Below are 25955 nucleotides of genomic sequence, written 5' to 3' on the forward strand. Positions count from 1 at the left end.
AAACAGACAGAGAGAGAGAGAGAGGTCGATTGGGACGGACATATGAGACGCTTGTCTGCTGGTTTGGCCAGCTCAAAATTTACCTAGGGGAATACTACATCCAACTCTCCTGGACATAAATGGGTTCTAGCCAAAAATTCGTACACAGATGCAATTAGGGTTTAGCTCTTCACCGATGAGGAGGAGGAGTTGGAGTAGGAGGAGTTGGAGTAGGAGGAGCAAGAATGAAAAGCTCAAACAATCTACATAAAGTGGGGATTGGCTTGTGGCAGGGCCACAATTCTGCTCTGCTCTGCTGCAACTTCCGTTTTCCGTGCCCGCACGGTTGGAGTGGCAACAAGTGCCACTTGCACTTTGACTGACGCGCCATCATCTTGGCTCGGCTCGGTCTCTGGTCTGGTCTGGTCTGGCTTGGGCTGGGTTGGGTTGGGTTACTTTTTGGCCGGGTTTGGCTTGGCTTTGGCTTGGCTTTTGCGACTGCTAAAAAGTGCGCAAAATGAAGTGCCATGGCGCTGTCTAAAAGGTGCTTCACCCACTCAAGTGCGTGAGAAGAGGAGCAGAGCAGGGCAGACCAGAGCAGGAGGACGGGAAAGAGGAACTGCGTTCATATTTAGCGGCTTTAGACATTTGCCTCACTCGTGAGAGGCAAACGAGGCAAGCTGATGGTCCTCGACCAGGTGAAGGCAAGAGGAGAAGTACCACTGTGGCTGTTTAGTTTTGAAAATTGAATTTCGGTCCGCGGCAGGGTTGCCATGTTGATTAATTGCATTCAGGGTTTGGAAACGCATCTGCTGCAGGTGGACTGCAGCCACGGCCACGCCACTTCTACTGCTGGGGCACGTGCTTCACACTGAAAACTCATTTCCACGTATTTTACCCAGCAGATTTATAGGTTTTCCTAAAACAATTGCAACCAAAAACAAGGCTTATTGCCAGCAAAGAACAATAAAACCTAAAATGGCCCCATCAAATCGTGTAAAAATAAATCTAACTCTGCGCCGTCCATCGCCCGTCACCCATCGATGCATTGTTATACATCGATCTATACAGCCCGATACGCAACTGCTATTGGTGTGTTACCTGCCGAAAACAGTTTAACTAGCATATAAAACATATGCAACCCCTGGCAGGCTATTGCATGACGAACCCCGAGTTTAGCTCCAGGGCATCGCAATTATAAAACATTTAAAAATAAATGGTTGGCTTTGTCCCTGTGCTCTGTGCTCTGTTCTCTGCCTGCGATTGTTCGCGGCCATCAAAATGGGGCATGCGGCTCCCATGGATAATGATGCTGCTTTTGCTGGGCTGTTGTTGTCGCACCTGTGTCCAGATGGAAGCGTGTGCAGTCGATTTTGGTGCTCTTTTCGGCAACGTTATTTGGCCAAGGTAAAACCACAGTACTTTGATTTATAGTCAATTTGTCTTAAATTATGCATGTGGCTGGCAGCAGGGGGGGAGCCGAGCCTCTTCGGGGAGTGATACTGCTGCATTTGTGTACCAGAGATCTTGGCAGATTCTTGAGCATATATCATATTTTATCACTGCCTAAATGCGGGCCATAAATAATTCGTTCAGTTCTTTTTCCCAACTGATTTAATAGACTGAACGCTGAAGAGTGCTCCGCACACTTCCCATTCTCACCTGTAATATGGCTGGCGGGGTCTGACGCATAAATTCAAGCCACAGTCACAGCCACACGCTGCTCCACTCAAAAAGTCGCTAATAATTTGTCAGATGTGGTAGGCGGTGGCGCCCACCGCCACTGCCGGCACATGGAATTTATTGAGGTGCTTATGCCTTCGAACATTTTGTCTCATTTTGTCTCATTTCGTTGGGCACACCACCCAGGTTCCATGTCCCAATCGTTTCTGTCCCTGGCAGCCGCCGTTGTGGCAGTCATTGCTGATCAATTAAACTGCAATTGCAACAGGACGCGGCAGCTATTCGGTGGACAGGGGTCAGCTTATGTGACCGTTAATTGGTTGCGGGTACTTTCGCTGTGTATCTGCACCTACAGCACTGCCTCCGCAATAGTCGCTGTAACAATTTATTCATTTGCAGGGCCGCAGTTCGTCTGACCGCTAATTATGCTCTGGCCAAAGAGCAGTAGCAGTGGAATGGAACGGTGGTAGTGGCTATGGCAGTGGCAGTGGCAGGGGCTGCGGCAGAAGAAAGTAATTAGGTTGTTTATCGAGTTCGCGTGGCAGCCATCGAAGTTACTCGATATTAATTTTCAGGCTTATTCCTTGGCTCTCTCTGACTGAAGCGCCCCCCACCACCTACTATCTCTCCCTCTGATTGCCAATTATTGAATTGTTTTCTTAGCTCCGAATGCTAGCCTCATTTACCGCACATGCTGACCATTGAGTGGTCAGGAGGAGGGCCCTCAAGTGTGCCATGAAATAATTAAAACTTTAGGGCCCACTGAAAAGGCAAAAGGAAAAGCGTAAAAGATATAAAAGTGAGTCCGAGCTGACTGACGGTTGCCCAAGCACTTGGCTCCGTTTGTTTCCCTGAATTTTCTTGAAATCTCACAAATTGAGAGATAAACATGAAACAAAAGAAATGGCTGAGTCGTTTGAGCACCTCTTGGGAATTACGGATGTTGAAAATATTCTTGAACCACCAAAAGAAGAATATAAATCAGTACATATCGATTGAAATCGTTAAGATATATTTTCTAACAATTACATATTAGTTCGAAGCAGAAAACTGTATCTAATGATAGGTATTGCGGTTTTTTTTTTGTTAAGTACAGATAGCTCTAATGACCGTAATCACTTTTTCAGGTGGACATTGACTATTACCTGTGTATGTAGTAAATTCAATAAAGTTTCCCCGTGGCTGGTCACTGGCCGCATCTCCAGGGAAGGATGCAAGCGAACCCAAAAAACCGTCACCACAAACACTTACACACTTGGTTCGGTTCGGGGTTTTTGTTCTGGTTCGGATACAGCCGCAGCACGTGGAATGGGAAGGTGTGCTCCGGCACATTCTTTTGGTTATGGCCCTCTTTCAGCTCTTCTTTGGTGGGGCCATTTTACCAATGTGCTGAAAATCAAGCGGTCGAGTCGTAAACATTTTTTTAATTCATTCTCATGCGGGCCACTGGAAAAGCGAGGGCAGGGCCCTTCAACCACCACCCACGTCCATAGAGGGAGTGGAGAAGCCATTAAACAGCTGCATGAAGGGCAGGAGCAGCATCGGCATCGGCAGCAGCAGCAGCAGATGGAGTCTGGCCCAGGGCCGTGGCTGGCAGCGTGTTGAGTGTTTGCGTTTTTCAAATTGTGTGAATTTATTTTGTTCGTGCGGTTCCTTGTGCTTTTGTTTTTATGGCGCCTGGAATTATGCTTATTTCGCCATTTCTGCTTAGCTCTTAAAGAAATTAAAAAAAAAGAAAGGAACAGCAGCGAGGTGGCAAGGACCTTGAAGGTCTTGCTCTGTGTTTGAGGGTGCTATGCTGCATGTGTGTATGTGTGTGTGTCTTACGCTTTGGCGCCTCCGCCGTAGACGACTTTTGTTTTCGTTGATGACGCCTTGGGGCCCTGAGCGAAAATAAAACCCAAGTCGCTGTGTTCCCTAAACTTTTCGCTTGTCTTCGCTAAACGCTGCCCATGGAGGGGGAGACCTAATAGGAGCAACGGGTAAATGGCCAGGACCTGAAATCACCTTTTAAAGTAGAGCACATATGTACATATATATGTACGTGCTTTCTCACAGCTACACTCGATGCTGTATTTATTCAGGATGCTTTGATTTGTCCGACCACACTCTGATTACTTTGACAGCAACTGCCACGGCCATACATATTTCTGTGTCTCTGTTTATCTTTCGACAGCAAACTCTGTCCAAGCCTGACATTTCCGAAGCCATTTGCGAATTGACAGCAACAGGAAGGATCCAAGCGACTGGGGATGGTTCACATGGACGAAGGAATATCAAAAACTCATTAAAATCACTTTTGACGTAAATACACTTAAACGGGCACAGGGCACTTCGGGAACTTCGGGGAAGTTAATTAAAGTTCACCTATTATGAGCTTTTCTCATACAATAATTAAAACTTCAAGGGCCAACAAATAGATTTTGTATTAAAGACGAGCTCAAAGAGCCTTTTCATCAAAATAAATTCATTTAATATAAACATCAGTACATAATATATATATTTATTATATAGTAATAAATGGTTTTCTTTTTCTTTTTATCTCATTTGTCTAGGCAATTTGTGTCTACCATAACACGCACAATACAAATCGACATTAAAAGGCTGCTTGCCATTCAAATAAAAATGTGCTCTTGTGCTAAGCGAATCGTTAACAAACAAAAAGAGAAGAAAGCGTGGGTAAGGGCGAACACTTTTTCAAAATAATTTCACACAATTAATGTGAAAAGCCATACGCAGACGTCCATTGTCGTGAACAATGGCTAAATGGAGACGGGTAAGCGACGAGGATCGACTGAAGGAGAGTCAGACGATTTATTTGTTGAGTGCAAATTATATTTAAAACCCATACACGAAAATATAAGAAAAAAAGTCAAAAATTGCCGAACAAATTGCTTTAACAAAAACACAAACGAATCAAGTGTACATTTTTTTTCCTATTGCTGATTTTGCAGATTTTCTTTTTTCCCGCGAATCGGTGGAAATGCCGAAACAGTTTTAAGGGGAATTCCAATTTAATGTATGTTCTTTTGTGGGCTTTCTGGAAGATCAAATTTTTAATAACTGTGTTCCCAAGCACATAAAAAGGACGCATCAAGCCAACGTTTGTTGTTGTTTAGACAAAGCCAAAAAGTTCTACTAACAATGCGAAATACCATAAAAATGTTTGCTAAGTAAGTTCCACTGATATGACTAACTTCATTTGTATTTCCGCCGCTCCAAGTACTTCCGCCGCTGCAAAGCGACGCGACGGTTGCCAGGCTCGGGAATGGGAGTGGCTCGCAGTCCAAAACGGGAGCACTTCTGGAGTGTAGAGGCTGGCTGTGGCAGAAGCAGCATGGAGCATGGATGCTCGTATTTACATTTGAACAGAATATACTCGTAATATATAGTTTATGGGCAGCCGGCTAAGCCGGTTGGCATATTTATGGGAGGGACCTGGTCTGGGGTCCTGTTTTATAGTATTTTATTTGGCCTTTGCATAATTCATAAATTACGTGGTAATCTGCGTGTAATTGCCCCGTGCCGTGCCCCCGATGGCAATGCGTAATTACCTTCTTTGTTTAAATAATCAGCCGGAGAGTTGCCGAGGCAATACCAAAATATTTCTTCATCGATTTGCCAGATCCAGCATCGCCTCGAGCGCGCACAAACAGTGGTAATTGTGAGCCTCGCTTGGCTTTGAAGAACCCTACACAGACCACCGACCACCGAACTCCGAACCCACCCACATATTCGGCACAAACAAATTACGATGCTGACCTCCACCGATGCTGGTTGGGTAAAAGTTTTGCCTCCGACTCAATTGAATCCCACAAAGGGGCACAGACAATTCCCTAGCATATTTATAGGCATTATTGCTGCTCAAGGATTTCCAGTCAACGATTTTGGCTCGTTAGTGAACTGACTTCTCAGCACTGCTTCTGTTCGCTGTTGTTGTCCGCTGGCCGCAGATTTATGTATGCCTCTGCCAAAAGTTTTTTAACAACATCCAGAATTTACGATTTTCGGAACACGCACACAGCACTCCGAGCTGACTCCTTAGGGCAGAGGGAAACAGTTAACTGGTCCTGTCTCGTCCGTCCCTTGTACAAGTATCTGTATCTGCATCCTTGGACTGTTGTTTGTCTTGCTTTGGAATTGTTTTGATTTACTAATGGTGGGCGGGCATTTAATTAGTGTCGCCAGAATGTCTGGCACACAAAAAGAGTCCGATAAATAGGCGTACAGACATCAACTATTGTACGAACTTATAATATCCTTATAATGAGACATGCCTGCTGTCGCCACCTGCATCCTGGCCTGCCAAAACATGCCTTTGTCATTCAAGAATAATCATAAATGTGAACATTTAACGTGCGTCTCCAACTGATTTGAAATGTTAATCACAAGCGAGCACAAAAGCTTAAATTCGGTTACATTTTCCTTTGCCCTTCACTCGCGAGTCTGGTTCTGACAATCATGTTAATGATGCTGTCAATGTCAATTAGAGATGAATTTTCAGAACGCCCCATGGCGACATCAAATGTCAAAAGCGGCGGCAGATCTCCAATCAATTTTATTCGGTTTTTGGGCTGAGAAACATTTTATTGAAATTTAAAATCGAAGCGCTCTAGGCCAGTACTGCAATCCAAATTAAATGCGATTCGAAAATGCAAAAAAAAAATACAAATAATATGCTGAAAAAATCGTTTCGATTAAGGAATCAAATACTGTGAGGATTATGTGCCAATTTTTTATTCATTTAATAAATTAGAAATAAATATGGAATTAACTACTCGTTTTTTTTTCATCTGTCATTCCGCAGGGAATGTTCCGGAAGAGTGTTGGGCGCTTAGGGCGTTACGCATAGCAAGCCGAAGGGCGTCGGCTTGCAAATATTCGGAGGGGCTTCGGTGCTCTCGTCAGAGTCTTTGCTTGGTGGTGGACGCGGTGGTGGTGGTGGTGGGGGTGGGTAGTATGGGTAAGGGGGATAGTATTGTGGTGGTGGATAGTGTGGATAAGGATAATGCGGATAATGATTGTCAGGCGGGGTGGAATGATGAGGACCGCCACTTCCGCCAGAGCCATGACCGCCACTTCCGCCAGAGCCATGACCGCCGCTGCCGCCAGAACCATGACCGCCGCTGCCGCCAGAACCTTGACCGCCGCTGCCGCCGCTGCCGCCAGAACCATGACCGCCGCTGCCGCCAGAACCTTGACCGCCGCTGCCGCCAGGACTATGACCGCCGGAGCTGCCAGAATCGTGGCCGCCATGCCCCCAGCCGGGATAGGGGTAGCCATGATACGGCGGTGGTGGATAGTACGGTGGATAGTACGGAGGGTACTGGTGATGAGGATACTTGGGGGGATATGAATCGTGCGGCTTCCTTGTCGTTGTCGTTGTCTTGGGCTTCTTAGTGGACGTGGTGGTGCCCGGGAAGGTGAACACCAGGTTGCCGCTGCTGTCGCCGGTGCTGAACAGCTTCCTCCACAGGGACGGATCAGGCCCAGCGACGTTCTCCTCGATGCTGTTCACCTCCGCGCTGTTCTCCTTCTTCTCGACGACAGGCTCGTCCTGGACGTGGGCCAGGGCCAGGGCTCCGCAGAGCGCCAGGCATAGGCACAGAGCCAACTTGGTGCGCATGGTGTGAAATGTTCGCTGCGAACTGATTGATAGATCCCATCCCATGAGCTATTTATACCTGACCAACCCATCAGCCAAAGAATCCGTCCAGCGCCACCACTGAGTTATCTTCCAGACACAGTAACATTCGCATTGTTCAACTGAACACATTAACCCAATTCGAGAGCATTTTCAAAAGACCACATACAGAAACTGTCCCATCACCGTGCCCCCCAAGTTTGCATGCAAATTAATTCCGCTTTTAAAATCAGCACAGAACACGCCCCACAATATATTCGTAGCTGCGGCTTTATTTGCTCAGACCAGCGTTGGCGATTAGTCCAAAACTAACGGTTAAGTTTTTGTGGATTTTTGCATTTTTTTTATGGCCCGAAAGCTGAACTGCCTATCTGGTTTCCACTCCTCAACGAAGATGCAGATGAAACGATCAATGTTTCGTATTAAATTTGTATGGGAATTGAGACGTGAATTTGTCATGATCGATCATGCGAATTCATGTGAAAACAGGAGCGATAGTGACAGAAACAAAGCAGTTCTTGGCATCAGTACTATTACAGAACAGAAGGCAAAGTCCAGGAGAGCCGAATGGAAAAAAAGAATGTGAAGTAAGTTCCGTGGAATCGATAGTTATATATAGTCATTGGACTTTACCAAGTACAAATATGCAACTGCCCATACAATATATAGGTATGTATGTATGTACAGGTACACTTCAAAAACAAACTAATGCCGAGAGTCCACTTTTAGACACTGACAAGTCACCCAGAGGCCGACACCCATTTATAAATACTCGAAGTGGATGGTATGGATGGTATCTTTGACTGAAACACTGATCCATTAATTACAGCACAGATAAGTCGTAGAGTTCTGACTATATAAAAGTTCAAGCTGCCGGCTAGTCTACGATTAGTTGGGACTTGAACTCTGGCACTGTAGGAGTAGTTCTCAACATGTTGGCCGCATCACTTTGTCTCATTCTGCTGCTCCAAGTCAATACGATTCCTGGACAAATCTATCAAATCTCAAGGATACCCGGGAATGGCAACGTTCAGATAATAAGCCCATACGGGGGCCAAGTACAGGTCTTTGACTCGACCGAGCAAGTCCGTCCTTATCCCTGGCTGTATGAGATGTTGAATAACCTTAACATCACAGCAAAGAGAACCACCGAGAACGTCCAGCTGATCAGTTCGTTGGGGAACGGCAGCTTTCAGCTAAACACGACACCCACTCCGAGCGAAGAAAACACACCGCTGCGCACGCTGCTAAGGAACTGGTTCTTCCGACCCAGCCCAGCCCAGCCCAATTTCCAAGTGGTAAACCTCGGAGGTCGGAACCTAGGCGATCTAGGCGATCAGAGCTACTGGGAAGACCGGAATCCTACGCAAGTGTTGCTGCCTCGGAGGCGGGTGGCGACTACCGGAAGGCGGCATCAGCAGCGTCGCATTTTGATGAGGAACCTTAAATACGGTCAGGCCGTGCTGATGAACGCCGATACCCTAAGAATGCCCTTCTATGAGGATGACTGGGAGGTAAGCGGCTGCAAATTTTGACAAGATATATCATAAGAATATGTTGAATCAATCTACATTTCAGATCGGCTCCAGTTATTCTGGCTGAAAGTTTCAACTAATATTTGACTACCACTAATATCTGAATATGAAATAAATGATTTATGTGCGTTAACATTCGAGTTTAGAGTTAACTGGGAAAGCTCTGGGACAGATAGATATACATATACAAAATAGCTACAAAAACTAGATGGAGAGAAATATATGCAAAACAGCCTCTGTGGGAGGCACTTATCGCTCTTTATTTTTTTTTTTTTGTTTGCTTTATTTTTGATTATCATTCAAGTGAGACCGATCTCACTCTCTCCTTCTTTCTCTCTCTCTCTCTCTCTCTCTCTCGTATACGTATACTTGTTAAGTTAATTAAATAAGTAAACAAAAGTGTGAAAGGAAAGAAACTGAAGAGAGAGACTTAATCGATTTCACCACTGACGCACTTATTAATGAACCGAAATTAGCATTTGCGTATCGCTGATTGGAGACATTTGCTAAATATGCAAACCCCATGGCCCGGCAGACTTAGTTGGTCGCTGAACGCGTTTCGATATGAATCTAATCGAGTATCTGCTGGGTCTGCTGGCCTGCAGCTGTCTGCGGACAGGTCAGGCGTGGGCCAGCCGCTTGGAGGCGGAACAGTCCCGCACAGCTGGGCCTTTACTCTACTTGCTGGCCTATCCGGCGGCCCTGCAACAGCTCGGTGGTGGTGCACTGCCCGGGATCCCCATTAGGAGGCCTCAAGACGAGACGCCCCTCAGCAGCCCCAACACCCAAGCCTCGCCTCTGGCCGACGAAGTGCCGAGCACGCAGAACAATCTGATACGCGAGCAGTTTCTGCAGGGAATTCTGCAGGGCCTTCAGCAGTCGGCCGGCGGTGCTGGCGGACCCACCGTTTCCCCCGCTCTGCTAGCAGACTTTCTCTCCCAAGCCAGCATCACCAGCACGAGCACCACTCGACTGCCGGCGATTGAAAAAGATGCCAACGAGGCGGAGAGCGATGAGAACATTGACTACATAGACTTCAAGAATGGTTCCCGCATCAAGTACGAACTGGACGGAGAGCAAAAGCCGGTGAATAAGATTCTCCAGCAGACCACACGGCGTCCAGCAATGGCTCGTCCCCGTCCCCATCCACAGCGCCAGCCACAGCCACAGCCCTACCTCTACTATCGACCCTACACCTCGTATTACTACCGAGGGGGCTGAGATCCAACCAATAAAGATAATTTATTCATAAATTAAAGATGATTGGCAAATTAGAGATGTTTTGTAATAGAAGGGCTCATCCCGGGTCATCAGTCTACTAAGATATGCGCTGGTCGTGTTACTTCTCTTCTGGAATTTCGCCCATCAAGACGATAAATATTCAAATCACTGAAATGGATCTCGTTCCCAGTCCAGCATACCTCTTTCAGTCCAATCTGAAGTTTGATCTTTTGTTGGTCGCAAGCACAATTCAAATTTACGACACCCTGAAAAACTGTATAAAACTCTTCGTGTCTGGCCACTGGCACATTAGTTCTGAACAAACCGGAGCGCCGTAGAATCCCTCTCGAATCGAAATGATCATCAAGACTGTGTGTCTGCTCTTCCTGTTGGCTGGTCAAGTCTATGGCCAGTCATTCAGTTTTGGAGTCCCCATATACAACCTGAATAACATATTCTCCGCTCTTACTGGGACGGGAGGCAGCTCTAATTCTGGCACAAGTTCAGGTTCATCTGGCAGCAGCAGCAGCAGCAGCGACGACGCTCAGGCCGAATACGATGCATACCTGAGTGAATACTACAGCAATTACTGGCAGAACTTCTACCAGAACCAGGCGTTCAATCAACTCTACGGTCCCTATGGACCATATGGTCCCTATGGAGGAAGACCAACAGGACCACCAACATCAGCACCAATCACAACGTCCACCGCAGTTATACCCACTTCGACACCGATCACAACTTCCACCGCTGTTATACCCACTTCGACACCGATCACAACTTCAACCGCAGTTATACCCACTTCGACACCGATCACAACTTCCACCGCAGTTGCATCCACTGTGGACCCGGCTACAACTCAGCGTACAACTCCCACTCCAGTTCCCACTGTCGACCCGGGCACAACTTCGACGGCTCTTCCATCTGTAGACACGGACATGACATCGGACGCAGTTGGACCGAAAAGGTTCCGCACCACTCCCCTACCTTTCCACTACGTGCCAGGCACTCTCCTGAGTCCCTACGATCTATACCGCATTAACGCCTACCAAAACAATGTGCACGGTGCAGCCTCAGCCTCAGCAGCATCGACAGCACACGAATCGGCAGTCTATATCCCATACGACTCCGTTCTGCACCGCCGATCGCGGCCAAGTCCTTACTTTGAGCTGGAGGGTAAGAAATAGAGAGGTGACTTATGTTTACTGTGCTTTCGAAACGATTGACTTATTGAATAAAAAATAAAGAAACATTCGACATAAAATGTTATTGCCTGCCGTTCTGACTTTCTAAGACCCTTGCACGTGTGCTTGCTTTCCTGTTTAGACTTTGAATAGTCCCCCTACCCCATCCATAAACATTCGAAGTTTATGAGTGTTGATTAAGAATAGGCGCGTTCCACTCTTTTGTTCTGATGGAGCGATATTCTATTTTAACGACGTCAGTGGGCTGTATAAAGCTCTAGGTATCTTGTCGTTACCTCTTCAGTTCTAGGCTAGCCGGAGCGCTGAACAATCTGTGTCTTGGAATGATATTCAATACTGTCGGTTTGCTGTTTTTACTCTCTGGCCAGGCGTGGGGCCAGTCGTTGAGCATACGGATTCCCGTGTGGAATGTTGCGGATGTGTTCTCTCGTCTTACGGGTACGGGATCAACCTCAACAAATTCTGGATCAACCTCTGCCGCAGGGTCAAGCAATGAGAACAACCAGGCGAACGAATACAACCAATATCTGAGCGACTATTATAGCAACTACTGGGAGAACTTTTACCAGAATCAAGCGCAGTATGGGCCATACGGAGACTTTGGACAATTCTTTCCTGATTACGCAACCACCACCGAAGCTCCTGCTACGATTTCAACCACCGCAACACCACAATCAACCACAACGGAGTCGCTTTGTGCAGTATTTCCTCATCTCCCAGTGTGCCAAATATCGACCACAACTGAAGTTTCGACAACATCCACAGCAATTCCGCCAATAGATTCGACCACATCTGGAAGCTCAACAACCTCCACAGCAATTCCGCCAATAGATTCGACCACATCTGGAAGCTCAACAACTTCCACAGCAATTCCGCCAATAGATTCGACCACATCTGGAAGCTCAACAACTTCCACAGCAATTCCGCCAATAGATTCGACCACATCTGGAAGCTCAACAACCTCCACAGCAATTCCGCCAATAGATTCGAGCACATCTGGAAGCTCAACAACATCCACAGCAATTCCGCCAATAGATTCGACCACATCTGGAAGCTCAACAACATCCACAGCAGTTCCGCCAATAGATTCGACCACATCTGGAAGCTCAACAACATCCACAGCAATTCCGCCAATCGATTCGGCACATCTGGAAGCTCAACAACATCCACAGCAATTCCGCCAATAATTCGACCACATCTGGAAGCCAACAACTCCACACATCCCCAATAGTTCGACCACATCTGGAAGCTCAACAACTCCACAGCAATTCCCCAATAGATTCGACCACATCTAAGCTCAACAACATCCACAGCAATTCCGCCAATAGATTCGACCACATCTGAAAGCTCGACAACCTCCACCGCAATTCCCCAATAGATTCGAGCACATCTGGAAGCTCAACAACATCCACAGCAATTCCGCCAATAGATTCGACCACATCTGGAAGCTCAACAACATCCACAGCAGTTCCACCAATAGATTCGACCACATCTGGAAGCTCAACAACCTCCACAGCAATTCCGCCAATCGATTCGAGCACATCTGGAAGCTCAACAACATCCACAGCAATTCCGCCAATAGATTCGACCACATCTGGAAGCTCAACAACATCCACAGCAGTTCCGCCAATAGATTCGACCACATCTGGAAGCTCAACAACCTCCACAGCAATTCCGCCAATAGATTCGACCACATCTGGAAGCTCAACAACATCCACAGCAATTCCGCCAATAGATTCGACCACATCTGGAAGCTCAACAACATCCACAGCAATTCCGCCAATAGATTCGACCACATCTGGAAGCTCAACAACATCCACAGCAATTCCGCCAATAGATTCGACCACATCTGGAAGCTCAACAACATCCACAGCAGTTCCGCCAATAGATTCGACCACATCTGAAAGCTCAACAACCTCCACAGCAATTCCGCCAATAGATTCGAGCACATCTGGAAGCTCAACAACATCCACAGCAATTCCGCCAATAGATTCGACCACATCTGGAAGCTCAACAACATCCACAGCAGTTCCACCAATAGATTCGACCACATCTGAAAGCTCAACAACATCCACAGCGATTCCGCCAATAGATTCGACCACATCTGGAAGCTCAACAACATCTACAGCGTTGCCTAGTTCTAGTAGCACCGCAGAAGATGAAGAAACAACAACTGAATCTTCCCTTTGCGCAACGTTTCCTCATCTTCCTGTGTGCCAAGGAGCAAAAACTGTTGACTTGGAAAGTGGTAATATCGGATCGGGTATCGCTGAGTTGAAGCCGGATCAGCAGTTGTCCATCATATCGGAGCCTCACTCTGTGACCTCGCTTTGTTTTTACTATCCCCGTCTGTGTCTGAAGCCCGAGCAGGCGCAGTTCGTGCGCTTGTCGGATGGGACAGGAAAGCCGCTCTTGCTAATATCCCCCATCATCGAAGGAAAACCATCCTCAAAGGATCATCCAACATTGTGGCGTGCCATAAGAAGACACAGTAGACAAACAGCTTCTCATCCGTGACCAAGTAACACACTTAATGTTGGAATCTTTAAATATACATACAATACAATTTAGATATATTGAGATATTCTAATAATCGGTATTGTCTATAATCATACAGACTCCTAGTTAGTTAGACAATTTTGTTAACTTAAGAGCTCTTGTGTTGTAGATGGCCCAAGGGCATCATCATCAGCATTATTGTTAGTTTGCAGAGGGGTCTATAAAAGCATTTCTTCCATTTGGCTCTGGTTTCAGTTGGGATCTAGGCATCGAGATGCGTGCTTTTCTTGTGCTTTTGGCTCTCAGTTCTCCAGTATGGAGCGAAAATTCTGACGGAACTTTAAGATCGCTTATTCCTCTCTGGGAGATGTCTGACCTGTACTCTCGACTTTCAAACACTTTCAGTCCACCAAGCACCACGAAGATGCCACAGGAGACTCCAGGAGCTCCTGCTTCGTGGGATGATTATTACAATGCGATGCTCAGGAAATACCGCAACAAGAAACAGGAGCTTGGATTATATTCAACAAATGAGCTGGTACCAGTAGATCCGATTCCTCGTCCGCTGCCTCAGCGTCCTTTGCGACCACTGAGGCCACTGAGACCCCTTCGACCGAATCGACCAAGACCAAGGCCAACCCGAAGGCCTACTAGAAGAACCACAACAACAAGAAGGCCAAGAAGAACGACAACAACTATAAAAACATCAACCTCAACATCAACCTCAACATCAACCTCAACATCCAACATCCACATCAACCTCCACCTCGACATCAACATCAACGACTGTAGCCCCCTCGACTTCAACGACAAGTAAACCTTCAACAACGACCGAGGCATCCACCAGTACCAGTACAACAATTGCTCCTACAACAAGCTCCACAAGTTCGATCCCAATAATAACAGGATCTACAACAACAGGATCCTCCACAGAAACTTCGACAACGGGAAGTGTATTATCAGCCCGACGTAGAAAACCAACTGTATCGCCGGAATCATCGACTACTCATCCAATCTGCTCCTTTTTCCCACATCTGTCAACCTGCAGTGCATCTTCGTCCTCCCAGAGCACTGCACTCCGAGCCCCGACAGTGCTCAGTGTGGATGGACAGGCGGCATCGGATGTCGATCTACAACCTGAACAGAAGTTAACAGTGCAGTCCCCACCCCAGTCCATGACCTCACTGTGTTACAACTATCCACGCCTCTGTGCCCAGCCAGAGGAGGCGCAGTATGTCCGTCTAACCGATGGCCATGGGATGCCGATGCTTCTTATATTCCCAGGTGGGGATAAACTGCCTCCAGCACCCACGGAAGCCTCAAAAAGGGCCAGCGGAATACAAGTCCATAGTTTGAGGCCTCCCCGACGACCAGAGTGGCAGAGGCCGCATGACAGGAAATATGTTTTTCGTCTAATTAAAAGGAGCAGGAGTCAGCTATCATAATTACATAGATACATATATCAATTAACACTGTCATGAGGGAGTCACAATCCTATTTTTCAATATATCGATGGATCTATAAAATAATGGATGCAATATCTTTGGCAACTAGTTATCAAATTTATGGATTATCAGCGATTTTGGGAGTCATGGCTGTGTCGATTGGAATGAGGGTATTCAAGATTAATTTACATTTCCAACAACGATTCACTTAGCAGAGGCTCACAAATATATCAATTATTAGCTCTTTTGTTTTTGCTTCGATCAGGGATTAAATTTAGGAGAATTTGGCTGCTGGGGAAAGTGATTAATTGGCTGGTTATAGCTGGACCCATTTCTATATGCAAAAGAAGACTTTGAATTGGTGAAATGTCGGAGATATCTGGCGGTTTTTTGGTTAGAGATAGAAGAGAAGATATATTCACAATTAAAGGACAGTGCAACAGCCAAAGGGGGAGAAGTCTTTAAAGAAAGCATCAAAGAGAGGAATTCTCATAAATTCAAATTTTGTCATAAGCCAACACACCCCCATGAATATGTTTGGCAATAATCGTGCTATAATTTACAGAGTTATTTCTTGCAGAGCTGGAACACTGGTCCACTAGGAAACGGGTTCGCTGATTAACCTATTAGCTGCTGACTTTTTTAGTGTTTAGGTATTTCTCTTTGTTTTCTTTTTAGCAATTCGATTTGCAAATTTAGCTTCTCTTTTAGGCTTTGCCCATGAATATATATAAAGGGGCTAATCGCAGTTCTGCATCAGTTTGGTCATGCTGCTGCTAGGGAGCGCGTTTCTTTGGCTTCTGTTTGCCGGATCCGATTGGTTCGCACTGGAGGCAAATGGACACGAGGTTCCATCTCAAATTCCTGTATGGAAAGTAGGACACGTTATAACGCGATTTTTCCAATATGTGAATGGAAACGATACACAAGAAAAGAAGAAAGAACAGTTCATGCCTCAGGAACCGCCACCGTATTACTATTATCCACCATATATGTGGCCAAAACTGCCAAAAACAACAACAACGACAACAGCTCCAACAACAAATCCAACTGAACCAACAAGAATAAGTCCTCTAGAGCCTTCCCTGTGCGAAATATATCCGAGCCTTTCGATATGCCAAGAAATTCAATCTGGGAGTCTGGAAGACAGTGATAATAGGATGCCAACAGTTCTGAGTGAGAGCCAGGAATTTGGGTCTGCTCATCAGCTGCAGCTGCAGGAGCTCCAGAAGCTAACGATCACATCAGAGGCCCATTTAGTGTCGTCGCTTTGCTTTTACTATGCCCGGCTGTGCAGGAATCCGGAGAAGGCGCAGTTCGTGCGTCTCACCGATAGACATGGCAAGCCCATGCTGCTGATATACCCGGCCACGGGAGAAGAGTATCCGCTTGATTTACGTAAAACCTTCAGAGTTAGGTCAAGGCGCACTCGAAGGCCTTCCTGGGAGAGATTTCCCAGGAAACTGCTCAGTGAACAAAAGACCAAACCGTAAATAAAACCGAATCTGACGAATAAATAATGTGAACCAGGGCTTCGAGAGTATATTTTATGGTCCATTATACCCCACAAATTGCGGGCCATCGGAATGTCAATCATAATTCTTTTAGCGTGTCGCAGATGCCAGCACAAATTGTGATCTATTCATCCAAACTGGTTTCAGTGGTCCCACTCCATCTCCATGGCAGCGACTCTCGCACCCCGACCCAGCCAGTCGCAGTCGAGCTCCATGAGCTACTGGTAGGTGAAATTAAATGTGCTCCGTTCAAGCCGCTTCCCTGTGGCCACTGCTGCCAATCTTTTGGCTTGTGGCAGGCTCCAACTGGGCAACGGCTGCGTCCCTGGAAGGGACACTGCAGCAGATACCGAAGCTGAATCTGACGCAAGTGCAGCTCATAGCGAACAACGCCAGCCTCAGGTGCAGCCTCATTCCGGAGCTGTGCGACTGGCAGCTACAGCTGTACTCGGGCCACCCTTTTAGTGTTCCATTATCCTTCGGGGAGTCTATGGTCAGCACCACCACCCAAGCGCCCAAAGATGTTGTTGCTGCTTCCACGCCCACAGAAGAGGTATTTTCGCTGCCGTCACTGCTGCTTGTGGCCCAAGTTGAACCCAAGCCGCGGCGGGAGAAGCGCAGGAAAAGAAAGCTCCGGCGACGACCAACTTTCGGCTTCTTAAGTAAAAAGCGATTTGTTTGGCTTTACTTTCAATAAAAGAGTTCACAAGTTCAGAATAAATTTGGAATTAATACCCGAACAACAAGAAGATATATTTTAATCATTTCACATAATCATCTCTCATTAGGGCCAATAAATCAGTGACCAGAGAATTACTGCGCGCTCTGGCCCAATGAAATCCATTCGGCAGCCATAAACGAAATTCCCAGCTCATTAATGTCGGTTCAATTTAGGCTTTACCTGACGGCCAGCACAGCGTGACCTGTTTAGCCCAATCTGGAAGCTGCTCGACCACTTTCAACTTTAACCTGCGCGGGGCAGGTGTGTGGGGCAGGGGTCGTCTAATGCCCATTAAGCTGTCTGTAAGAACTTTATTTGGCGTTAAGTAAGCCGTCACGGTTATCGCATTATATATTTTCTTATTTAAATATTTATAGATGGCTTTTTAAACAGCGGGAATTTAATTAAGTTGTCATCTCTCATCGCCTATGAAATTTATATGCACATTATTATGATTCTGATGATTGATGACGCCACGAATAATAATATGTTCATGGTATGTATGTAAGTGTCGGGTTTCTATTATTATTTGTCAGATTTTCATTTGTAGTTTGATCCAAGGGCACAGAGCCCAACTTCGGCTGCCTATCAATCGCTATCGGGTCTTTCTTCGTCGTCTGTGCTCCTAAGATCCTTTCTGAGCGAGGTCTCTCAGTACCTACGCATGCGCAAGATTTTGCACGCCTATGGGAAGCACACAGATTCAATAAAAGTTTCATCAATCTTCATATTCGGTTTTATTGCAAATTGTTGTCGCCATCAAACTGTAATCAAATCCCATTGCAGACTAACTGGCAAGTTGATCGGGGCACAAAGTTAAACACAAAGTGTCTGCGGACGCCCCGGCGGAAATTCAATTCGACCTCCTGCAGGACCCGCCACAAACACTAGCCGCCCCGAAACCCACCGCGTGGGTAAAAAGCAGCGCCCGTGGCTCGTTCATCGTCATCGTTGTCGGTGATGGTATCATAAATCGTATTCAAAAATGTTCTAATTTCCGCATATGGGAGTATCTGCCACCAATTTGTCGTAGTTTCAATTTCCTCCTGCATGCCAGTGGTCGAGGGACGTCGCTGGGAGCCCGGTCGACGCTTACCCTTGCCTTTTCCTTTTCCTTTGCTCTTGGTGCCCACAGGAGGACCTTGCGTGCTGATTTCCGGTGATTGTGTTTCCAATTCCTTCACTGGCTGCTGCTTGTCAATCGATGAGCTTGTACTGGGCTGTTGCGGAGCTGCAATCGGAGAAGCTGAAGCTGGAGCAAGAGTGACTGCTGGGCTTGCTGTCATCTTTGTATCAATTTCATTAGATGCTTTTGTTCTTGTTCCTGTTCCTTTGTGTGCGTGCTTTCGCTTGGCCTTCAGTCGGGTGCGCTTAGCATCGGTCTCGTTTCTCCCGGAATGATGGACCAGCTCGGTGCCCAGATGACCCTTTGTGTGTATGTCATCGGCACTCTGCGCTGTCAGCTGGCTGACAATCTCCAGCATTCCATTCGATTCCATATCGATAATTGTCTCGCTCGGCGGCTCTGTCAGTGTTTTCTTTACACTTGCCAGGGATTGCCCTGCAGGTGCTGTCACATCTCTCGAGGCTTCCGTTGTCGTCGAGCTGGGGGCAGTTTGTTCTTCTCCTTCTTTGGTTCTGTTGGCCTCTAGTGCACCACCATTGTGGTGCGGCTTCTCCTCTTCCTCTTCCTCCTCGGGCAGCTGTGGCAGTGCTAGTTCTACCTTCAGTGGGTGTTCCTCCTGTTCCTGGCCCATAACTTGTTCTCGGACTGGTTTCCGTTCATCGCCGGCAGACAGGGTATTCAATTGCACAATTTTCTTTGGCCCCTATACTCTGCACATGGAACTCGCTCGAATATAAATTTTCATGTGCGTGCGCTCTGCTTAGACTCGAATCCATTTGCAGCGGCGTTAATTGCTTGTTTACGGCCCGGGATTCTATTGTTCTGTCCGGCTGTTTGTGCTGCTCCCTCTCCTCCGGCTGCATTCCATTCAGCGTGAACTGGGGATAAAGCTCTCCGGCTTTATCGAGGTTTCTATAGTGGGTGCTCTGGGCAACGGATCTACGGCTGTGCTGGGACAGTTGCTCCAGTAGCTGACCCATGGGCGGAGTCAGACCCAGATCGGGACTGATGGCCTGCCAGGTTCGTCCTGGGCTTGTTGTACGCATAGAGATCCACATTGAAAACCCCATGGGCTGGGGCACGGCGCCAGTGTTTGGCAGCAGTTCCTGGAATGGACAAGCAAATCTTATTAGTCGGACTCCCAGGGAATGGCAGGAGAGGCTAGGAAAGGCTTACCTCTGACCCTGAGGGCCAATAACTGGATTAGCAATAGCAGCAGTGGCAGCCTCATGCTTGCAAATACATATTTTAGGCGTTGGCTCTGCTCTGTCCACGACTAAACCGATTTCGGACCTCTCAACCAATTTTATGGCCATCCAATTTGGGTCAGTCCACAACTAATTTGCATCGACAGTGTTCTGGGAATGTGAAAACACAGTGCGACCCGGTTCGGGTGAACCTGCTCTGACAGCATTGAAGATCATCATCGGTTATTATGGACAGTCCACTGTCTCGGAGAACTCGTTTCCCCCAATTCGATTCGGAGCAACGGCACTTTTGGTAGCAGCTAACACAATGGCTCTGTCATTGGCCATGTTAATGCCGTGCCATAAAATATGATTGTATTGCCACCTCTGAGCCAGAGCCTTGGCCAATCTAGCTGCTTTCTGTTGTGATGTTGTGCCAAAAGCAGCGAAAGTTGAAAGTTGTGCTTAGCATCACAATGGAATGCTAATGGAAAGTAATTGCCATAAAATTCCTACGAATGCAAAACAAAATCAAGCTTTGTTTTCCAACGATATGCCTGGGATAGTTCTGAATGGGGATGCAGTGCGTGTTAAAACTGTCATCTGCAGCTTAAGACAAGTTCTATAATGTGCCATCCTCCATTAACAAATCGGCTATAAAATTGAACTTCGTCTAAATGTTTTATTGAGAAACATTGTCAGCATGCATCGCTACAGTTGACTTTCCTCAAATGTTGTATGCGGAAGCACTGCATGGTATTCTGTCCAAGTAAGATACATTGCGCCAGAGAGGAGTGACAATTTAATTCAAATAACCATTTGGGGAAATTGTTTATCTTTAAGAGAATGTCAGAAACAGTTGAGCAACCGGCGAGAGTCAAAGAGTCAGCAAACGGACAAAAAGCAAACAATCTTGGCCAAGAGAGAACAGAACGACTGACAGCCCACACTTGGAGCACTTAAGCCTCGTGGCCTCGTGGAAGGCCTGGCCCATGAGATGGAGCAGGGACCCCGAGTTGGGCCGGGCCCTCGGCAGAGTAAGAACTGAGGATGTCGTCCAATGGCAGATTTATGAAAACTGTTGACATTTAGTTCTTCGAAGCGTAAACACGGATCGAAGACACCAGGCAACAGGGGATCGAAATTTCCATTCTCACAATGCATGCGGCGGTAGTAACGGAAAAGAATATAAAAGAGATCGAAAGAGGGCCCGCAGAAAGGACATCAAAGTGTGAAATGGGAAAAATGCAGATGACAGCCTTCGAAGTCGGACAAAAGCGGGGGCAGTGGCAGCGTCAGCGGCAGTGGCATGCAAGGAAATTCAGAAGAAAACAGCACATAAAGTCGATGGCCTCGTGCATCCATGGCATCAGTATTGAAGGCAGCTCTCGTCTGCTGTTTTCCATAAATGGAATTTGAATTTAATCGAATCGAATTTCATGTGAATGTGGATTAAAACAATAAGGGATTTCATCCATTATTTGATTAATCTGAGGCTTTAATGCGATTACGAGTATATGGCTTATAAAGCGTAGGAATATTAAATTCGCTTTGAAACTGACGTTGACATGTCCATTCTGTTGGGGCGGACTGATAAGTAAATAAGCTGATTGCGGAGCTAAAGTTGTTGAGCTGAAGAGTGTGAAGCTGACAGCAGAGTTGAAGGTGCAAATAAAAATATGCTATGGGCGAAAGGCCAGAGATGCAAATGAAATAAACAGAGGAAGAGAAAGAGTGAGAGAGATGGTCAGGGTAAGAGTGAAAGAGGAGCAGTCGAGCCAACTGTCGACTACGTCTTAATTAATCAACAGAAACAACAACAACAATTAACCGTAGTTGATTGCTATTGTTGCATGCCTCCGAATGAAAGGAGCTCAGAGGGGGAGCAAGACCGCCAGGAACATCCACTGGGGGGGAGAGAGAGAGAGCGAAAAAACTGCAAGATGCTTGGAGCGGAGAGAAAGTAGGATAGACTGCTGAAAAGTTAAGTTCCGGTTGAGATGCTTCCACTTGTGGTTGGGCTGGCTGGGAGCAGGGAGCAGGGAGCAGGGGAATATCCCATGATTAATTCAATTGCAACGGCAGCTCATGGCTCAGGGAAATTGCAGAAAACTTTAAAACTTTTCCAATGATTGCGCCTGGATGATTGTTTGTTTGACTGTTGTTCAGCCAGTCGTCGTTGTTGCTGCTGCTGCTTCTGTTTTTGTTGTTGTTGTTCTTCTTGTGCAAATACACACAATTTGCTTTGTCATTAGACGAACACTTTAAGCACTCGATTGCACTCTCCATCACCCCACTCTCCCCGCCTGACTCAGTCTCTCTCTCTCGGTCTGGTCGTGTCTGTTCGTCTCTTTCTCTTTGTTATCTCTGTCAACTGCTTTGGCTGCTCATTTTCAGCTGGCGAGTTCTTTGTCCTGCTTTTATTTGACCATTTCATTTGTTGCACCAGCCAGAGCCAAATATGGCTGGGGAGACGAGAGATGGCCTCAAAAAGAGGCAGGAGACAGACAGATAAAGCAAGTGAGATAGATATGGGGTGGCGGGGGGCTCCATTCACAGCGTTTTGCACATTTTCGCTTAATTTGAATCTTTCTATGCAAATGCCGTGCAACGGGCCAAAAAAAGAACCGCTAAAAAGCACAAAAATCCCCGCAAATTTGACTGTTTTTCCGTTAAATATTTCTATTTTATTTTGCAACAGATTTTTTATCCGTTTTTTTTTCGTCTGCACCAAATTGTTATTCCAATTTTCTTTGTGTACTTTTGCAAAATTTCCAGCTCTCGCGGTTCACTGCGCTGTCGTTTATTTGATATTTGCACAAGTATTCCTGTTTTTGTTTTGATATACATATGCACATATACCTCGGATAAGGGAGTTAAGCTGTGCATATGGCGAGGTCTGTGTCTGGGTCTGCCCATTGAGTATTGGTAAACTATGGAAGATAAAAAAATACTCGCTATGCTGTTGTTTTTAGCACACAATTTATGCAGTAATATCTTACATACATACATATGTATGTACATATATGTATGCTGGATCCCAAGAGTACTTTCATGTAGCTGCGAACGAATTGACTACGAGATTTTGTCTCAGTGTATGATATTCTGAGGGCTGTGTATACTCTTTTCTTATGTGTCTTGTCTCCGTTACTTCGCTGCTCCGTTATGAGTACTGAAATAGACTCGCTCAGAGAGGATCATAGAAGCGCGACGATGAGAGAGGCTCTCGTCGTATGTGGTCCATGATGTTGCTCAGTGCGAGTGAGAGGTAAATATTTGGTTACGAATTGCGCTGTAGAAAACATTCGCCATAGTAAGAAAGCTTCACAAAGCGATGAAGTTGGCTGAGCATATCCCGGTCCCGATCAACGCTGTGTACGAGTAAAAACCTTAACCCGGCCAATATTTATTTCTGGGATAATCGTATTTAGCTTGGTTCAAATATTTTTAATCAGGGCTCTCGCAGTTCGCTATTGTACAGGGATAGTTTCTCCCTCTCATTTGTGTCCTCGTTTGGCTCTGATTATTTTCATTCAAACGTTTTCCGTAGTAAGCGAACAAAAAGCTACAGCCCCTGCACGAGCGAATTAAATTAAACGAAATCGAATCGCACCGAATCAGTCTGGCTAATTGTTATGCAAGAGGCCAAAATGAGGCCATAAAAATTGGGAATGCCAATAAACTTTCTCTATCCTTTGGTTTTTGGCAGAGGGGGTGGCAGAATGTTTGATTTGCTTGCCTCGCCTTTGCATGCCGCAGCCAAACGACACTTTGATTTAGTGCAACAACAAAAATAACAATGTCGAGTACACAAAGCAGTGGCGAAAATGGCCAAAATGGCAGTGACACAGAAGCGAGGCAAGTGCCAGGCATAATAAAATAAAACAAAAGCTAATGGCCAAACAGAGCGAAACCGATATGCAGGCGGCAATTTTATGGCTGGTATAAAAGTGCCATTCCCACAGCCACATCCACATCCCACCCCCTCTATCAATATCTCACTCTGTATCTTTGGCCGCCCATCTGTATCTGTGGCGGATGCGGATGCCATCTGAATGTCAATGTGCAGCCTGCCTTAAGGCGGCATACAGTGCGTGTGCGAGTCAGAATTTATCGCCCTGCCACAGCTCTTCATCCATAGTTGCGACAGCGGGACTTGTTGCTACAACAGATCCACAACTTTTGCCACCTAATGCCGCATCAATATGTAAAGCCGAACAAGTTTCGGGTAGCACAAGTAGCACAGTCAAAGCGCCCAGCTAAGCCGCTTAAAACACAAAGAACACGAACAACACGAAACTTTAAGTTCATTTAACTTTTTCGATCAGCAGGAAGGCAGAGCCAGCCATCCAGAGCCAGAACACGAGACATAGCCATGGCGTGGCCAGGGCAATTTATGATTTATTAACTAGGAGAAAAACTCAATTTTTGCCCCGAGACCAGACCCACAGCCACACCCCTCTTCTCTGTTAAGTCAGTTAAAAGGATTTCTTAAACTTGAATGCTTTTAATTATTGAGAATTATCGCGAGCGTTGTGGCTGTAATGGAATGTCTTTCGGTTGTGGATTTGGCTATTTAAATTAAAGCATTTCTTCTAGTTCCCCTGCCAGTTCTGCCCACCAGCAATTATCTAAGCAAGTGAGCGTGTAATGTGTCCGGTTTCTGATTTTTTTTTTCATTTTTCTGTTTAGTGTCCTGTCCTGTCCTCTTTTGTCCTGTCCTGTATTGAAGCTGACCAGATGATTTATGCTTGGCTTGGCTTGGTTATAGGAAGAGCAGGAAAGGAAGCAAGCAATTTCGTTTCAATAAATGCCCTGTTTTGGACATTAAATTTTAATAGTCTCGTCTTGGAGCTAAATAACGCCAGACAGAGAGAGTGGAGTTATTTATGAAGTGACGCTCTAAAATTTATTTAAAACACTTGCAATAAATTCCAAGAGATTTTCGTATGATGTATTTATGCAACTTAATGTTAATGCGAATTTATTGGCCAATGCAAGAGCAGTGCTGCCTCAAAAGAAAGTCCATATTACACAGAGAAAGACTAAAAGAGAGAGTGCTGAGTGGTGAGCAGGAGGGAGCGGGTAAATTTGCCCCCAATCAATCATAATTTGTATCTGTCAGCGCAAGCAGCGACCGCGGCCATTGAGTGATGAAGTTGTCGCCATGGCTCACACACAATCGCGCGAAACACACACACACACACAGATACAGATACTCGCAGTGACAGAAAAGCCAACTAAAGTCAACCACAAATCCCTGCACAGTGGGGCACGTGTCAGCAAAAATTAAACAATTAATTATGATTCTATTAGGTATCTCTTTGCCGCTCGAGAGCCGTTTTGCCTCAACCGTTTTTGCAGGTTTCTAAACCACTGTGCGCTGGAAACTGATTCACTCTCATGACCGCCTTGCACTTCAACCACACTCACACGCATATGCATCCATTCTCCTGTATTTATACATGTATGCACTTGTATGTGTCTGTGCAACTCTGATATATCGCGAATTTGGATTTGCTCTGACAAAAGCCCGAAATCTCAAACAAAAGAAAGGAAAAGAATGAAAAGCTGAGAAAAGTTTGATGTGCTCCGAACTTGACAAATGTCTGACAAATCCTGTCAGCATCCAGCAGGCCTAATGAAACCCAATTGCTGCTTAGCTGTCTCCCAAGATATCAGCACAAACAAAACAAAATTGGTTTCAGTTTAGGTCCCAGGTTCCCGGATTCCGGCTAAACTGTCACTGAGACTGGGGACTGTGGCTGAGCGAGAGAAAATCTACGGCACGTGATGCCGCTCATCTGCGGTGCCGCCTCGTTTCTGTTTCAATTTGGACTTTGCTTTATGCCGGCTCTTTCCACCATAATTCTCTCCTCCAATGTACACATATTTATTATGATTTTTTTTCACACACGTGTGCGCAAAAAGTTCCCGTTAATAACGATTAAATGCGCCTGGGGACGGAGAAGGGTATGTGGCTTTGGCTTTTGTGTATTCCCAGCAGGTAGACGGCCAACACATTAGACTTGACCTCAGATGGCAGCGCAGTCCCATGACCAATGTCGGAGCATAAGCCGGAATGGAATTTCAAGTGAAAGTTTTTCCAGCCGCAAAAAAGTGTGCTATGAGAAATATTTTCGCTCCTGCCAGGGACTCTTACTCATCCCCGTCGCAGAGTGTGGTTTTGGTTTGG

The 25955-nt window shown here is 46.1% G+C and overlaps 6 protein-coding genes across 6 annotated transcripts; 4 read left to right on the forward strand and 2 right to left on the reverse strand.

Moving 5' to 3' along the window:
- Window positions 1-6496: 6496 nt before the first annotated feature.
- LOC111081141 (transcriptional regulatory protein LGE1) lies at window positions 6497-7288 on the reverse strand. The gene has a single exon (XM_041593168.1). It carries the CDS (start codon window positions 7286-7288, stop codon window positions 6497-6499), a length of 792 nt encoding a protein of 263 aa, XP_041449102.1.
- An 882-nt stretch (window positions 7289-8170) lies between these two features.
- LOC111081134 lies at window positions 8171-8908 on the forward strand. The gene is made up of 2 exons (XM_022377087.2): window positions 8171-8820; window positions 8885-8908. The coding sequence occupies exons 1-2, from the start codon at window positions 8239-8241 to the stop codon at window positions 8906-8908; spliced, it is 606 nt and encodes a 201-aa protein (XP_022232779.2). The 5' UTR covers window positions 8171-8238.
- A 497-nt stretch (window positions 8909-9405) lies between these two features.
- On the forward strand, window positions 9406-10062 carry LOC111081135. Its single transcript, XM_022377088.2, has one exon. The coding sequence runs from the start codon at window positions 9406-9408 to the stop codon at window positions 10060-10062; it is 657 nt and encodes a 218-aa protein (XP_022232780.2).
- A 356-nt stretch (window positions 10063-10418) lies between these two features.
- LOC111081137 (mucin-5AC-like) lies at window positions 10419-16953 on the forward strand. The gene is given in 8 exon segments (XM_041593169.1): window positions 10419-11238; window positions 11751-12531; window positions 12564-12639; window positions 12642-13462; window positions 14448-14510; window positions 14512-15050; window positions 16334-16623; window positions 16873-16953. Coding segments are annotated over 8 exon segments (3471 nt in total).
- Window positions 16954-16962: 9 nt separating this feature from the next.
- LOC111081140 lies at window positions 16963-17422 on the forward strand. Its single transcript, XM_022377095.2, has one exon. It carries the CDS (start codon window positions 16964-16966, stop codon window positions 17420-17422), a length of 459 nt encoding a protein of 152 aa, XP_022232787.2. The 5' UTR covers window position 16963.
- Window positions 17423-18333: 911 nt separating this feature from the next.
- LOC111081138 lies at window positions 18334-19803 on the reverse strand. Its single transcript, XM_022377090.2, is given in 4 exon segments — window positions 18334-19269; window positions 19271-19559; window positions 19561-19678; window positions 19749-19803. Coding segments are annotated over 4 exon segments (1398 nt in total).
- Window positions 19804-25955: the final 6152 nt, after the last annotated feature.

This window comes from Drosophila obscura, unplaced genomic scaffold, assembly GCF_018151105.1.
Source record: "Drosophila obscura isolate BZ-5 IFL unplaced genomic scaffold, ASM1815110v1 contig_186, whole genome shotgun sequence".
NCBI lineage: Eukaryota > Metazoa > Arthropoda > Insecta > Diptera > Drosophilidae > Drosophila > Drosophila obscura.

What these genes read in the sequence shown, in the direction of transcription:
- LOC111081141 (XM_041593168.1), bottom strand. Translation starts at nt 7,288, where the DNA reads ATGCGCACCAAGTTGGCTCTGTGCCTATGCCTGGCGCTCTGCGGAGCC.
- LOC111081134 (XM_022377087.2), top strand. Translation starts at nt 8,239, where the DNA reads ATGTTGGCCGCATCACTTTGTCTCATTCTGCTGCTCCAAGTCAATACG. An exon ending in TCTATGAGGATGACTGGGAG is followed by an intron (nt 8,821 to 8,884) that starts GTAAGCGGCTGC and finishes TCTACATTTCAG; the next exon opens with ATCGGCTCCAGTTATTCTGG.
- LOC111081135 (XM_022377088.2), top strand. Translation starts at nt 9,406, where the DNA reads ATGAATCTAATCGAGTATCTGCTGGGTCTGCTGGCCTGCAGCTGTCTG.
- LOC111081140 (XM_022377095.2), top strand. Translation starts at nt 16,964, where the DNA reads ATGTGCTCCGTTCAAGCCGCTTCCCTGTGGCCACTGCTGCCAATCTTT.